This window comes from Manacus candei, unplaced genomic scaffold (genome assembly GCF_025592945.1).
Source record: "Manacus candei isolate 608988 ecotype Guabito, Panama unplaced genomic scaffold, ASM2559294v1 h1tg000028l, whole genome shotgun sequence".
Taxonomy (NCBI): Eukaryota; Metazoa; Chordata; class Aves; order Passeriformes; family Pipridae; genus Manacus; species Manacus candei.
In genome coordinates this window covers 15,784,881-15,801,436 of record NW_026138076.1, presented here as the reverse complement: position 1 = coordinate 15,801,436, position 16,556 = coordinate 15,784,881, and the positions used below count along the sequence as shown (strand labels likewise).

Genomic DNA, 16,556 nt, shown 5'->3' with positions numbered 1-16,556 from the left:
AAACCCCAGAAACTTAATCCAGATGTGTAATTTATTGCTTGCAGCAGCCCCCTTGAAAAAAAAAAAATCTTCCCTTTAAGACAGGTCAGTTGGTTACTTCATTTAAAAGATTTTGGGATGAATGCAGAAATTTCAGAGGACTGAGAGAAACTAAGAAAAAGAGTATGAACTTGTGTAATCTCCAAGAATATCAGAGAGTTATCCATATAATCAGACTACTGGAAATGCTCTAACATCAAAGCTGGAATCAGGCATTAAAATCTTTATGTTTTAGGATTAAGGCCAAGCAACTCACCTGACAACCAAGAGCTGATCTCAGGAAGGTCAGTACACTTGCAGATACAGGTGCTGCTCCTGTAACCATCAGCCTTACTTTTCCTCCCAAACTTGCCTACAACAGACACAAGATACTGTGGACACCAAAAGCATTTTAGAGATATTTCCAGAGTTGCCTCCTATTCCACCCTCAGCCACTGTTCACCTACAGTGCCACCCACAAGTGTTAGAGAATAAAGTTTAGACTACTATTGCAAGCTGTCTTTCTTGCGGTGTTTTTACTCTCATTAATGGCTGGAAGACATGATATCTCAAACAAACAGTATCAATACAGACTATGTTGTGGTGTCACTGCAATGACACCAATGTCTCTGCCAAAAGTTTGAAGAGCTTAAGCCATGGCCTTACAGCGATGGCTTTATTTTTAACTGCCTTCTATCAGCTTCTCATACATCCTGAATGCTGTAAAAAGCAGCTAGGAGTATGTTGTACAACCAAGGTTAAGGCCATAGCAAGTGAGTGTCAGATATAACAGTAGGCATAATGTACTAGTAACCAACAGGGAGGAGACAGTAGGGGCTACAGGTGGCACTGTGTCATATTTAGCATTCCTCCTTCAGGAGGACAGTGTTTGCTTTCACAGCGATAAGAAAGAAGCACCAGACTGTTTTAGAGTAACTTCCTTAATACAGTTAGCTGATACTATGAGAACTAAGGGAATTGAAAAAATGAGGTCGAAAATAAAGACAGCTCTGATTTTTATTCTGAGTAGCCACGTAGTCTTTAGTCAGTGATGAAAGCCATACCAGATTCTAAACGTTCATATGAAATTCAGTAACTGCAAACTTCAACTCAGAGGCTTTCAAGCATACCTGTATTTTGCGGAAGATGACTTTATCCCAGAAACTGTTATTTCTAATTATACCACTTCTGAGTTCTGCTTCTTTCCTCTTGGAAGCAAAATCCAGCAGCCACCTCTTTAATGAAGTATCTGCCTGTCCAAAAATCTATTAAGAAAGATGAACTACTGTTAGAAGCCTAGCAGACTACCTACTATTCCCTTTTTCTTACAGATGCATGCATAGAGACTATCAACAGTGAAAACCAAGGAAATGAAAACAACCTTTATTGGTAGGCATCTTAATTCTAGTAAGAAATACTTGAGTATTTTTATTTTAACCTCTACCTCAGTTCAAGAGTTGAAATAAGCACTTAACTAATTCTTGATATCCAAACTGTGTGATGCTGTTTCAATGTATAATTTCTTCATTAAAATGTATGAATGAAAACGGATGGCTTACTTTTCTATTCTAGTATCATCAAAATTCAAATTGAGCATAATCAATCAGTGCTGAGGCGCTTTCTGAAAAGCACCCTTACACAACATGTAAAGTAACGCGTGGTGTTCTGAGGAGAAGCAGGTAACTTCAGAGACAACAAATGGAGATCTGTCTTGCATTCACAAACTTGCACTTTATATCACTTGTCAAAGGCTCCTTCTAGTTGTTCTCAGGAAGCCACAGAGCAGACTCAACAGCAAACCACACATTAGTATATTCATTTGGAAACAGGAAGACCCAGCCACTCTTCAGCATTATGCCCCCCCCGCCACTCAAGTTCCCCAACTTGTTCACTTCATATGCCAGGTTACTGCGAGGCTGGATGAGGGTGAAACAGTGCTGTAGCAGTGTGAAAGGGCACCAGACTTCACAACCAAGAGGACATCATGAGAAGAAAGACCTTAGTTTTGTCTCTGCTTCTCAAATTCCAGTACAGAACGTGTGTGCAGTATGAGGCACTGCATTTGAAGCACTAAAGGCTGGTCTCAGGATTTCCTCCCCTCCAATGAATTTTGGTCCTGAGGCCAAACAGAACCTTGTGTTACTTGCTGTTCCTCTAGTCTCATAAGCAGAGAAATGTCCCAGCTAAGACAGCATAGACAGCTCTGCCATTTCTTTAGCAGTCACAGGACTTAATATCCTTTAAATCCTCTGGCTGTATTCTACCAAGAGTCAGTTGTCCAAATGCAAAAGGACAACTTAAAATCTGAAGTTCAAGAAAGAATCTGCTTCCAAATTCCCATCTCAGATTACCTTGAGCAGGCAAGCAGCACACACAGGAGAGTGGAGCTACTGACACACCTTCTCTCTCCAGCACTCCCAACTGGCTGGTTTACAGTTCTCCCAGCTAGAACACACTGGCTGCTGTGTAGGAAACTTGTATGTGTCCATGCAAACACAGGCAAACACCTGACCTTGCTTTGCAAATTCCACTCCATGAGTCAGATGCTAAAAGTGTGGCATGCAGATGCCAAGCCTCATTTTCATGTTGTAGACAAGACTTAAATAACTTGCTCAGAGCAAAACAGTAACTCATTTATCAAGACAGAGAGAACCAAGTTCACTAGTCAGACTTCTGAACACTAGTATTTGCTGCCTGAAAGTGTTGTAATACAACCAGTACTACTCCCTGCACTTTCAGCAATCTTTTAGGAAGAGAAACACAAAATTCTTAGCATGCTCCATTTAATATTCCAGAATACAGCCAGTTACTCCTACCCTGGCAGTACAAACTTCATGAAGTCTCTTAAAAACCCTGCACAGGTCTAGACATATGCCTGTGGACTTACCTTGTCAAACATTCTGTTCAACAGTCTTGGTACTACAGGAAATACAGTTGGTTGCAGTGTTTTTAGGTCATCCATAAGTAGTCTGATATCCCCTTGAAAGAATCCTATCCGAGCTCCATGGCACAGAATCACACACTGTTAGAAAAAAGTAAACACTCTGAAAACACAGGAAGTACAATGTGTTCTAGCTGTATATGTATGACATATCCTATGCAGTGTGGACTGTGCAGAATCCACCTTAAATCCTCTCAGCTTCTGGACTAGTTCTGCAGCATTCTCAGACTATAAGATGGCACTAGAAAGACCAAGTAGCAACACATGCCTAGTGTACACAAGCCAAAGACTTTCAAGCTTAGCACAAAAGCCCCTATGCAAAAAAGGCAGTTGGCCAAATAAGGCAATGTCAGTGACTCAAGAGGTACCAAAAGACTGAAAAGCAGAACTTCTCCATTTTAAATAAGTTTATTTAAAAATACTAAACTTCCACATGTTCCCTGATATATACTAAGAAATTCTGCATTTAAACTCAGCACAAGCTATTTACTAGTCCAGTGGGGATTTCTGCCTTATGCTACTTCATTCCCATTCTCTTGAACTCCGGTTTTCCTTCTCATGTCACAGGATTTGTTAGGTGATCAAGATGTTCTTTAAAAGATTCTAGCAGAGCCACTGCTTATTTCTACATCACTTCAGACCTACACAAAGGAAGGCAGACTTAATTCCTGTTGTGTTCTATATTCTCCGTTAAGAGCCTAGAAGCTTCACCACCCACCCCACCCCACCTTTCTTCTATTTTTTTTTGTTTTAACTTATTCTTTTTAACATCTCTTCTTTCCTCGGGTTTATACCTACCTGTTTTTATTTCTCCAACTTCCTCCATAACACCTACTCCCTCATTCCCTGCCATCCATTCTCTCATTTTCTGCATAAGACATGCTAAAGTGTCACTTTTCCCCTTCACCTGTGTTTTGCCACCATCTGCTAAAAGCAGCAAATGTATCAGTCCAGATGGACTAAGCAGCAACTGGCTTTACTAGGTGCAAACATATTTGTCATGTCAAGTTCACTCACCCTCTAACTTCCTTATGAAGCCAAAAAACAGCAAACATCAACTTTACAACGTGACTCTAAAGATTGCTTCTCACAGAGCCTGTGTTCATATCTACCCCAAACAGTAACAAATCTTTTCTGCTTTCTACCAAAAGTGTTCTTCCTTCACGTCCTCATATAAACATACAAGTAACCACCTACTTTGTACAGGCCTCAAACAGCAGAGGAATTCTGCAATCCAAACACTTTCTTTTCATTTTATCCTTTAGAATAAAAGTTCCCATCCTGTTTCTACTGCATAATCAAGAGCAGAGCTGTTACCCACAGAGCTTGTATCTTTTGGTGCAAGACAGGGGAGTAAAACAGACACTGAAGATGACTGCTACCAATGTTACCAGGAGAAGAAGTAGTGCTGAAAGCCTAGGAGTGCCTGTACACCTCAGTTATGCTCTAATTTCCAATCTTCATAACATATGATGCACTCACATATACATTTTTGCATGTATACATACACACCCTTCGCAGAAAGTTTAGGATTCCTAACAGAAATCACAGGACAATTTCTGGCTCCATGTGACTTTTCACATTTGCACAGATGTTGTTTATTTCCCTATATAAACCCTGAACATATGTATTTGCAGTCTCACCTGAGGAAAATATGTTAATTCAACTTCAATAAGTGCAGTAATTAAATACCTGCGCCTCTGCAGTATATAAGTAGTTTGAGGGAATTGCATCCTTTCAGTAATGTATAGCACTTAACTATGGTCTCAGAGGTCCTCAAAACTGCCAGTATTAAAACAACCTGAGCCCTCTCATTCTCAAAAATTAAGCCCCAGATTTTTCTGTACAGTAAAACAAGTGATCCAAGAGAACTTCAAAGTTCGTCACTTAAGGGGCATTAAAAGCCACTTCTGTTTCCTGGAAGAGAATTCCACAGAAGCAAACCTCCTTCCTCCTTACAGAAATTTTTTGGAAGCAATGGTAAGTTTAACCAACTTAAAATTAGTTTTGTGTAAGCAAACAGGATGCCACATTATAAAACAAGTTTTTCAAGTTTGCAGACTTAAGAATAGCATGGATTTTTAATAGTGCACTGATTATATTGGAAGGAACTTCTAGGCAGTGTACATGTGCTAAGGGATTATCTCATGTTCTAGTAAACCAGTTTCTTATTAATCCTAACTGTAAGATTAATGCTTATATTCTAGCATGAAAACCAATGGTTGAGTGCTCACTGGATATGGGACACTGTTTTCCTGAACCTTATTTCAAGCTTTCATATACATGTGCAAGAGTCAAGAAGCAAGACCATGTATCACCTGGATCCAAGAGACATGCATTCTGTAAGACAAGCAAGCTTGTCAGTAATTCAATACAACAGATGCTTACCTCAACAATCCTCTCAAACATATGAGCCAGGGGCAGGAATGATATCAGAACATCATCAGAGGAAGGCATAAATGTTTTCTGAAAGTATTAATAAAAGTTTAATTCTCATTGATTCTCTATTTTGCCTAAGAAATACAACAGTGAAATCTAACATCTAAACTCTAGAGCACAGCCCTCGCTTTAGTTTTGTTTGTAATGAAGCTGCTTTGTCTTTCCTTCATCAGGAAGACTGCAGCAATGACTTCTAGCATGAGTAAAGACACACTGCAGAAATTATAGTCTTTTAGAGTTGATTACAGTGACCAGATTATTATAACTTACTATTTCTATTCATAGTCCTATGAATAAATTCTGATAGAAGCCACAGAAAGTTCCACTACACATATTGGGAGGGAGGGGAAACAAAAACTGTTAAAAGAGTATGCCTTTGGGGTTAAAAAAAACCACTTTCATCTTAGATCAGTAAGTTTGCTTGAACAATTAACACTAAGGTTGATATCAGGAGTGCCTTACTTGAGCCGATTGTGAGACCAGTTGCTTAGTTTAAAGACAATTCTATTTGCATAGTACTTGGCAAAAAAAGTACAAGTGTACTTTTAATTGCATCTGCATGTGTTAGAACCATCTTCTTAACTAGCCTACAGATGAACTTTAGTTGTCTACTGTAAGCTATAAATTAACACTTGTAAATTTGTAAAAATACAAAGTCATGCTCCTTGCTCCTTTATGCAAAGGCTTTAAATATTTTGAGGGTTTAAAATACATGATAGCTTCTCCCATCCTCAGGGGAAAAAGGTTCCACACACACCTTCTAACAGAGCTTGCACTAATGAGAAACATTATATGCCCACGGCACAATGTAATGTCCATCCAACATCAGGATCTCTAACCTTTTCCTTAGATCAGAACAAATTGTAAACCTGTCAGTTTCTCGACAGTGACAGAAGAAACCAGTAAACGTTGACTTCTGACTAGCGGGGACAGAGAGCTGTCGAGTTACATTTTCACTTGTCTCTTACTGAAACCTTAAAACCTAAGTTAATGAGATTTTAATGTTTGTTTTACTGATGAGATTATTTCCCTTCATGCAAGTCTACAATGTTAATCTTTGCAGTTTACCTCTGTAGTTTTCACAAAAGCTGAAGCATTGCTGACTATGTTTTGATGAGTGATCATAGCTCCTTTAGGGTTTCCTAAGGAAGAAGGATGTGAAGATTCAACAGTGAAATTTAGATCCTTTAAGTTCAGCAGTGGTAAAACTAATCTGATAGCATTCCTTGATATTAATACATTTCTTATGTATCAACTAAACAAAGGCTGAAAACTTACTAACACTTTCAACGACAGCTGGCAACAGTTAAGTAGTAAGTTTGTCCTGAAAGCCTAAATTTTTTTAAGGAGAGTAAATCCTTAAGAAATTGTTGTGTTTCTTGGATAAGCTTCTCATTCAAAATTCAACTGTTCTGTGAAGATGCTGCAATCAAACCCAGACTAATTTCTGTTCTCATGGAAATTTAAAAGCGTAGCTTGTCATTGTACTCCTTCCTTTTGCTCTGTGCCAGTGTTGGGTATTAACTCACAAATGTCAAGCAGGTGACATCTTGAGAGCCTCTCTTTTGGTCTTACAGCAAGGCTGCTTAGAGGTATGGAACAATTTTGCTAATACAGTACAAAAAAGACTATGGAAGAATTGATATATCGTCTGAAGTCTGATGCATAGCCCTTATCACTATGCAAATACAGGTTCAGTACTTAACTTACTTCCAAGACCAAAAATGTAACACCTCCACCCTCAATACTGCAATCCCATATTGATGGGGGGGGGAGGAGGAAAGAAAGATAGCGGGAGCCTTATCATAACACTTCCCCAGCGACTACTTGCCAAAAAGATGCAGCAGTAGGGGAAAGCCTTGAAAAAAAAAAGTAGGAGGGCTTCTGAATTAATTTTGCACATACAGGACAATAAATTCTGCAGAATGTAATGAGGTGTACCTGTCGTTCCACTGGTGAAACAGATGACTGCTAGATCTTCTGGTTTTGGAGGCTATGAGAGTTAAGAAAGTATTAGTATGGTTAAGATAACAAGGAAAAATATTTTTCTGGACAAAATATCAAGATACTAGTGTTACTTTTGAGCTATGGGAGATAGGGAGATTTGCTAGTTTGATCTAAAGAATGCTCATCAGCTTCAGATTGTCACTTGAACTAATTTCATACTTACCATAGGTTTTTGCCTGTGTGCTCTTCCCAGCTCCTACAGAAAGGAGAGAAAATGGAGAGAGTTTAGACATATACATGTAACTTTCTTGCTTTAAATATATTAAACATTACAAGCACCATAATACTTCACTATTTAGACTGTCTGTTACAGCATTTTAACTTGTTTAGCAACCTGATCCTAATTGGTGGCATCCCTGCCTGTGACCAGAGGGTTGCAACTATATAATTTTTAAGGTTCCTTCCAACCCAAACCATCTTATGATCACTATAAAAGTAACAAAGACTTTAAAAGACATTTTAAAAACGTATGTAATAACTACTATGTTCTACAAATACAAAAGGGATAACTTATCTAAAACTCACCAAGGTTTTTTCCAGCTAGTATACCAGAGGTCGTGCTCAAGGGGATGCTCAAGGTTTAGCAGTGTTACGACAAGATAGACAAATCAATCCTATACTTCATGCAGAAGATGTGCCACTGACAATTGTTGAATAGATGAAGCAATATCCATCTCAGTAAGCACCTCACACTATCACTGCTTGTGAGAAGGAAGACACTTTCCCCATGGAAGGAGTCACTGGTGGTTTGTACTCCTTTTATACAGGACTGGAGGTACAGGAATCTCTCATGCAGAACCTCTTCCATCTCCCTCCTTACTTACTTAGGCCTGAGCATTAATGTCAGGAGTCTTTAGGCAGAAGAGAAAGGACACCAAAACGATCCTTTTATCAAAGGATACAATAATTAAGAAGAAATATTTGCAAACTGACCTTCAGTATCTATGAGCTTTAAAGTTTCAAATCGAGACATTACTGTTACGCCTATTTAAGACAATAGTAGCTTGAGGACTTATGCAAGTTAAAGTGGACCTTTTGTTAAGTATAGCTTTGAAAGCACCCTTTGAGGACAGACATCAACTTCACCATTGCCTTTACATTCCAAGTACACAACAACAGCTCCATGCATTCCTTTACTAGCCCTAGAATTCCTTTAGTATGATGTACCTCTCAGATCAGCCCAAGAGGTTGAAGACGAGGAATGTCTGGAAACAGTTAACATTCCCATACCTGCAGGCTTGTCTTTTTGAAAGGGTGCATTATGCAAAGACTTGCCATTATGACAACACAGTTGTCTGCTCAAAACATCATCTGCATTTCAAGTACCAGGGTAAGCTCAGTACCTCCCTACAACCTGCTTTGAGTAAGATCTGGTATTTAACTGAATATATAGCTAAGATTTCCAGACACTTCTTTTGGTCTCTTAGAACAGAACTCCACCATCTTTCCCTACTAAAAAACCATTTATTCCTAGCTACTCAGCAATAAGTAGCCACAGAATACATACAGATACTGGGCATCAAAAACCAAGCTGATGGTATCTGGGGGATACATAGAGGAAGTGGTCACATAACCCAAACACAGCTGAGCAATACGCTCAAGACAGAAATCCAGAAAATAAGTACTTCAAGCTAGAAACAGTAATTCTATTGCAACCTAAGCTCCTAAACAGTTCATTGTTACCTTCCTGGAGAAAGCAAGTCTCTATCCCTTAAAAAAAAAGTGATAAAAACTTATTCCTGTTCAGTGAAGCACTGTTAGAAATATTGAAGTTTGCCTCTAACTTATCTTCAAATATTTAAACAAAAGGCTCTTGGAGCACCTGTTACTTACAACGTGATGTTTTGGATTAATGCAGTAAGAGCTACAAAGTACTATTGAAAGTCACTAATTAAGCATATTAACTTCTAATGTGAAAACAACATTCACTGTCAATTTTGGTTTTATGTAGCTGAAAGATCCAGTGGAAAGCATCTTCCTCTGTCAAAAGCTGCAGCTAAACTCACAGAAAGATGCTGATTTCAGTGTAACAACTTACAGTGGGTCAACCCTTTTCCAACCCAAACCTTTGGCCAGTGAGGTCTACATCACTTACTCTGCATGATGTTTTTAGCCCCGTTTCAGCCTGGCTGCCTTGCTGAGGCTCCTTAGCTACAATACAGTCAATCAGCTTTTAGCAAGCAGACGTTTTTGTATCTTTACCAGAAGGTGGCCCTGTTAACATAGCTGTCTTAACTGCTACAAAAACTAGTTCAGTGAAATGAGGCATTTCACAGGAGTTACTGACACCTGCACAGAACAAGCACACTTACCTGGAGATATTCAAGGCCTGGTGAGCCAAGCCTTTACCAGAACTCCAGCTGAAACCAGACTAAATTCAGTTTCATAATCTCACAGTAAAGATGTAATTTATGCAATTTGATCCTGGGAGAGCATTCTCCAAATAACAAGTGAAGTTATGAAATACATTTGCATAAGATCTATGCAGTCAAAATAACTACAAGCAAAAGTAAGACTTGGACATTACGTGGTTAAGCAAAATGGTTTCTACTTCCAAAACCTGGAAATCTCATTCCCCTACATCATAACCTCATTCTGTAAAGAGTTTACTGACATTTTCCTTCTCCCCCAGGAAATATCTTGTAGATTCAGCGTACAGGGGAAAATGCAGTTTTTCGCAAGACTAAAACCTACACAAGCTCTTTTTAAAGTAACTATTTCTGAAGTATTAGTCATGGTATATAATTATCATGTTGTGCTTCACATGGGCAAGCCTTAACACTCAGATCTAATGTTGAGTCTGGACCACGTTAATCAGCTTTCATTCCATCATCTTGGCAGATCCACTTTTATACTTCAAGCACCGAGAAGTACTATTACCAAGTTGTTTTCTTTCTATTATTTTTTATATTTTTGTGTAAATGTCAATCCAAGAGACAGCTAAGTATTTTGAAACTAATCCATTACAATGGGATGAAAGCAGTAAATGAGGTTAAGCATCTTACCTCTATTTCTCTCATGCTGAAGATTTCCACGCCACACTTTTTGCCACGTTCCACGAGATCCGCACCAAAAGACTCCATGATAACAATGGTGTTGAGTATTGGAGTGTCTCCCTTTTCCACACTGGTTAGCAGAAGTTTGGCCTTGTCAGGTTTGTCACAGAAAACCAATGACAAGTCAGCTGATGGAAGAGAACTACATTATCAATGTGACGAGTTTAGACTAGATTCATACAGACTTCAGTACATCATAATAGAAGACTCTTCCGCTGAAGGCTATAATTCTGCCCTCAGTCAGCTCTGTCATCATATATTGACTTGCTGAACTACTGAAAATGTCCTACCTTTGTTCACAATGTATGTGATTGCTTCAGCTCCCAGTGTATCATAGAGTGGTACCACCACCATGGAGAATGCATAGCATCCCTGTTCAATGATGACCCACTACACAAAAAGGAGAAACGCAAGTCACTGTTTTGCTTATTGTAACAGACTCCCATGAAAGATTCGTTAACAAGGAAGTTAATAGGACAGAGCTTATTTGGACAAGTCTTTCTATAAAATAAGTGTCAATTTGTATAATTTATTTACTTTGAAGACCTACTCGGTTTTTATCTGTGAAAGGAGGAAAGAAAAAAACCCAAATAATAAGGAGCTATGGGAAAGAATTATTGTGTTTTCTCAATCCAAAACAAAACTTACTTCCAGAAGAGATGACTTTCTTAATAACTCAAAGAGAAAGTAATATTATTATTGTATTTATATTTATTTTCTTTTTCAGTGAATATTTAAGCAATTAAGATGCTGGAATTTTCCCTATCAGGGGTTTTCCCCAACAGTTGTTCCCTGAACTGACAAATATGAATCATTTCACAGAAAAAAACCTTCACATAATCTCCTGTCTGGATTAGTGATTATGTTCAGGATGTCACAACACCCATCCAGTATTTTTCAGAAGGGAAAATCCCAGATTTAAAATTGCTGGTTTAAACAAGCCTTTTCAGCTCATTCCTGACCCAACTCAAAGCAATGCAACTCAAGCACATTTTGTCTCTGTGGTCCAAGAGCAAACCACATTTCTGTGCTCTTCTTCAGAAAATCCAGTTACCCAGCAGTCAAAGACTTTACACCCAAAGATCTATAGAGAAACAGTTCAAATGGGCACAACACAAACATTTGTCTCCCTTTTTCACTTCCAGTTAATCATGTTATATGCACAGGAGACTGAACTGTAGAGTCTCTAACACCATGTAATTTAACAGCTTCCTAGTTGTGTATATTCCAGCCTTTTTGATCACAGAAATAAAATGGTAGCTGTTAGAATCAGAATTCCAGCAAGAAAATCTGAGTGGCAAACTACTGAAGGCTTAGGAGTCTGGGAAAATTATTTTTTTTTCATCTGTAAAAGACTAGACTTAGGGGTTTTCTTGTGGTGTAGGCTGGGAGAGGAAGAAGGAAGCCAAAGTTACTTGTCACACAGCTTGCATTTCAGTGAGAGCAAGAGACCAAGACACTGACAGAGCTTCTAACCCTGTCAGCATTGTAGATGGCCCTTGATAATGGCATCCAGCTGTCAGTGTTTAATGAAGAGGGACAGCATCCTTTTGACAAAACAGAAGAACCAGTCTCCTGTCTTAATACAGGTTTAGATTGAACTAGCTAACACAGCAAGTACTAACTCAAGCTATTAAGCACATAAACATAGGTTAGAGAAATTCGGTCCCATTAAACAGATTTAATAAACAGGTCTAGAGAATATATACTTACTAAATATTTCATAATATTTTTAGAAACAGCAATCTAGAACCACTTCTAGATTAAAATGGATAGTCGCTAGCTAATCAATCTGATTATCCCTGTAGTTGTTTCAAGGTTTCTTCTTTAATTATGTCACTTTCAGTCTTTCTACCCCTTTTTACTAAATTAATTTTCAATTTTTCCCTTCATCAGCAGTTGTTCCTCCCAGAGTCGTTATGCCCAGAGCCTCTGGCAGAGACAGAATTATCACCTTTATCCATGTTCTATTTGTCCAAATATTTAATCACTAAGTGTTTCTTTGTGTTTTGAAGGGTTTAAACACCTCCTTGTGACTTCCAACCACTTTCAATTATCTTGCACTCTAATGTCACTTTTTAAGAGAAAGCAAGTAGTGTTTACATTCATTAAGTACTACATTTGCTTCCTATTAAACAAGCCTCCTCTATAACCAGGAAATAGAAGATAATTAAGTTCTTCTGGATTCCCTGTTTCTCTTCCTGCTCTCCAGCCTTCTGCATTTAGCTCTGGGAGCAAAAACCCACAAAAATATAAGACGCTAACAGCTGTGCCAATTACAAGTTTTGGTTATTAGCTGAAGATGCCATGCCTATGGCTTGTAGGTCTACAATGACAGCCTTTAGCCTTTAGCCCAACACCAAAGGGGCTCTCAGTAGGGAAGTTCGGTACACTGCCAAGAGATACAGGAGTGGGCCATTTCAATAACAGCTAGACCACAAATGTAAACACTGTCAATTAAATTACCTCAGGTCTGTTTTGTGAAAAGATTCCTATATACTGAATGTGAGATGGTTTGAAGCCTCGGTGGAGTAACGCAGAGCCCACACACTCAGCTCTGTCTGAAACCTGGAGGGGTAAAACAAAAAACCAAACAAACAAACAAAAAAAAAAAGACAAAAAAAATAAGAGCAAGCTTATAATTGCAAAATCCTCTCAACATTATTTTACTATGGCTTGCAAAAAACCACCAAAAATTGGTATGAATGAGACAGAAGTTTTCTAGGCTATTTTGAATGTCCTCTGTGACTCTGACAACCTAAACACTGCACTGATTACAGTTACTACACTTGCACTCAATATGCAGCAGAAGAGACACTTAATCCAGTCAGGACTTGAAAGTGTTAAAAAGTTAAGCCACATACACAGAAAAGGGTGTTTTGTTGTGTCCGTGTTAAACGCAAGAAGTGACCCTGGAATGATCCAATATTTGATTTCTGGACAAACACAAGCACTACATATGCCATCCTTCTGCTTCATTCAGTGTCTCTGGGGATAGCATTTCTCCCTTCAAAAAGCAGGAGAACAAGGAGGCAAAACCCAGTTAGTACTATAAACAAAGCTTGGGAAGGCAATTTTCTAAATTCTTTCCACATAACATGGATTCAAGTCATATGCTAAGTCACGTGACTCAAACAGAAAAGCTTTAATAGAAGAGAGGTTGTACCTAAGTTCCCAGCAAAGTCACCTTGGCAAAAAGTGAGGTCTGCTACATACAGGTGTTTAATGACCTTAACAGTATGCAGTAGGTTAGGTTTACACAAATTTGAAGACAAACTGATTAAACTGGAACAACCTAAAAACACACAGCTGTTAAAGGAGACTTACATACAGATATTTTCAGGGATCATGAAGCAGAATGCTGCTAGTTAGAAGTGTGTCTATTAACACTCTATACAACCATCATTCAGCACTATGGAGACAAGTTGTCAAGAAGCCCAAGCAACACCTGTAGATAGGACTTCTAATGCAAAGTGAGCCTCTTGAAAGCAAGCACCTAAAGTGGTAGCAGTCTGAGCTTCTGAACACTACTTCAAAGCTGCAGCCCTCCAGAGGCAGTGTCCAATATCTAAACAATTCAGCATTGAAATGCTTAAGACTGCCAAGATAATCCAAAAAAATCTGAAATAAAACTGTACTAAACCAAGTGCAGGAGATGCTCTTTTCTCTCCCTTGCACATATTTGAATTTGTTCCTCTAAGCCACTGTAATAGGAACTAGAACCTTTCTGCAGTATTCTGCTACTACTTGAAAACATTTATATAAATAATTCATATTTGTTATATCACATTACTGGATGTTGTATCAACGGTCTCAGCAAGCAAAAGCAGGTCTAACACTAAGTTAGAGACCACTTACCTCTTTATAGGAGATCCACTCATATGGTTGGTTTGGTTTTCTAAAACCTAGACATGGACCATTATCTAAAAAAAAAAAAAAAAAAAAAGTAATCAAAAGTTACTCAAAATTTAACCCCAACTCCTCTGTCCTGACACCGCTCTCTGTGTTAAGCCTCTACATTCTCTGCAGACACCTTTAGATAACAAACATGGGTTTTTTTCAGGGGTGTAGGGAGGGATGCTGGGAAAGGACAGAGACACAGATGTTCATTTAGGCTAAGAACACAGCACAGACTTTATTCACACAACTCTTCTTCACAAGAGGTCAGTTAAATTTGCCTTCAAAAAAAACTCACATCCAAAACATTTTTTGTATTGCTAGGTAGAGATCCCCTATTCCCAACTGCATTTCAAAAGAGTTCAAATACCTAGTTCCTGACATACTGAAAATATTATCTTTAATTTTAAACTTACTTGATACTTGTAAACCCCTCTGGAAAATATCATAAGCTGTTCTCACATCATCATAGTAGTAAACCAGCAGTTCATCACTGTTAAGAAGAGCGGACCTTCGAGCACGTTCACCGCCCTAAGAAAATCAATTAGAAAGGTTACACACATTTGTTGGCTATAAATGAACTGGAATTTCTTCAAGGAATAAAAATACTTCATCCATTAAGTTTTGTTATAAGCCTTGGCATATTCTTCCTAAGAGAACTTGAGAGATATGCAAGGTTTCCCAGGAAATTGTTTCAAGAATCAGGCTGCTCCCTGTGTTACCAAAAGCCTGTCAGGCAAAATCTTATTCCTCAGCTACCTATGATAGGACAGAACATAGGAGAATACTGAAGACTGTCAAAGGGCATTTTGTCAGACAGTTTTTCTTAAGAAATGTTTTACTCTATTAGTGCAGTATATAGCATAATTAATTTCATCAAGCTTTCTAAAAAATCACTCCAGTCTCAGAGTTCTCTACAAAGAACATTAACACTGCAATCCTCATCTCCTTTTCTAATTAAGATTAGAGAACATAATCACATTTGAATCTGTGGTTTCAAAACCTAAATGATTTTAAGGGTGGTCACCAACACCCTAAACAAGTGTTCTCATAAGTAAAATATTCTGTTCCAGATAAAAATAGAACCCTTTAATCCAATTTAAGTTCCATCTTACAAAAAGGGTCTCCTCCTGATCTATTTAAATGCAATCAAGACAATATACTACCTTGAGAATTAACATAATTTTTCAGCAGGTGAACATTCAGACAGGCTATAATTGGAAGTCAATACAAGAATTTAACAGTTCAGTTTTAACACTTTTTTAGAGTGACTGATTAAATAATCTCATTTTATAGCAATCAAGTTTCACAAATTGCAGCTATGCAATTACTATTGGGCCACAGTTATTAGCCCTGTTATGATGACAGACACCTACAAGCAAGTTCTTATCAAAAGAGCTGTCGTGGTTTGAATCTTGTTTTCCCCCAGAGGCTAGAAAAGTGGTAGACCCCAAGGGGTGGAAACCCCTGGAAGTTTTGGAGTTCTGTCCAATGGGCGCTCCTGCAGAAATGTAAACATATCACAAGCTCACCGGAAGAGATGGGTTGTAGTTTTGGTGGTTGAGGAGAGGTGGCCATGTTGTAGAGCCACGAGGAAGGGGCTCTGAGCCCCTTGGGCCCTCTGGGCCCTCCCAGCCCCTGGCTGGGGGGGGCTGCACGGACCTGGAACAGCATAAAGCTGGGCTAGGTGCCTGTAGTTATGCCGGGAGATGTTTTCTCCATGGGCGCAGAGCAGCAGCCGGCTCTGACCAGAGAAACGGTGGCAGAGAGCCAGAGCAGATAACACCTGAACTGAAGGAGCAGCAGAAACAACATGCAACACCGCAGAGAGAAGACTCCTGGAAAGAGAGCCGAAGAGAAAGAGAGCCAGCAGTCTGAGAGACAGAGTTCTGGGGGTAAGACTGTACCAGATCCCCTAAAACTCCCTTGAGACCCCTCTTGGAGAAGAGGGACATGGACTCCTATTTAGGAGAAGAGTTTTAGACATGCAGCACCAGAGTGAGAGAGGAGCTGAGAAGCTCAGAGCGTCCCGTAGCTAGACCGGGACGGCCAGAGGAATGCGGGGGGAGTTGACCTTGGTTCTCCCCCACCTTGCACTGCTGCCACGGTGGCAGCCTGAGAGACAGGTCACAGAGGCCCTGCAAGGAGCTGAGTCTCCTGGAGATACCAGACCGTCACGAAGACCCCCCTGTGTCTTC

At 39.1% G+C, this 16,556-nt stretch overlaps 1 protein-coding gene across 3 annotated transcripts in view; it reads right to left on the bottom strand.

The window, feature by feature from the left end:
* The window catches only part of ACSL1 (acyl-CoA synthetase long chain family member 1), a 39,416-nt gene that overhangs the window by 7,626 nt on the left and 15,234 nt on the right, over positions 1–16,556 (bottom strand). For all 3 annotated transcript variants that reach the window (XM_051790432.1, XM_051790433.1, XM_051790434.1), the window contains exons 3-14: positions 14,775–14,889; positions 14,320–14,384; positions 12,928–13,029; positions 10,752–10,851; positions 10,411–10,589; positions 7,569–7,601; positions 7,340–7,391; positions 6,467–6,540; positions 5,348–5,425; positions 2,906–3,040; positions 1,149–1,283; positions 296–391 (exon numbers count right to left, since the gene is read on the bottom strand). In XM_051790432.1, coding sequence (XP_051646392.1) covers positions 296–391; positions 1,149–1,283; positions 2,906–3,040; positions 5,348–5,425; positions 6,467–6,540; positions 7,340–7,391; positions 7,569–7,601; positions 10,411–10,589; positions 10,752–10,851; positions 12,928–13,029; positions 14,320–14,384; positions 14,775–14,889 — 1,164 coding nt within the window. The remainder of the gene's footprint in view (positions 1–295; positions 392–1,148; positions 1,284–2,905; positions 3,041–5,347; positions 5,426–6,466; positions 6,541–7,339; positions 7,392–7,568; positions 7,602–10,410; positions 10,590–10,751; positions 10,852–12,927; positions 13,030–14,319; positions 14,385–14,774; positions 14,890–16,556) is intronic.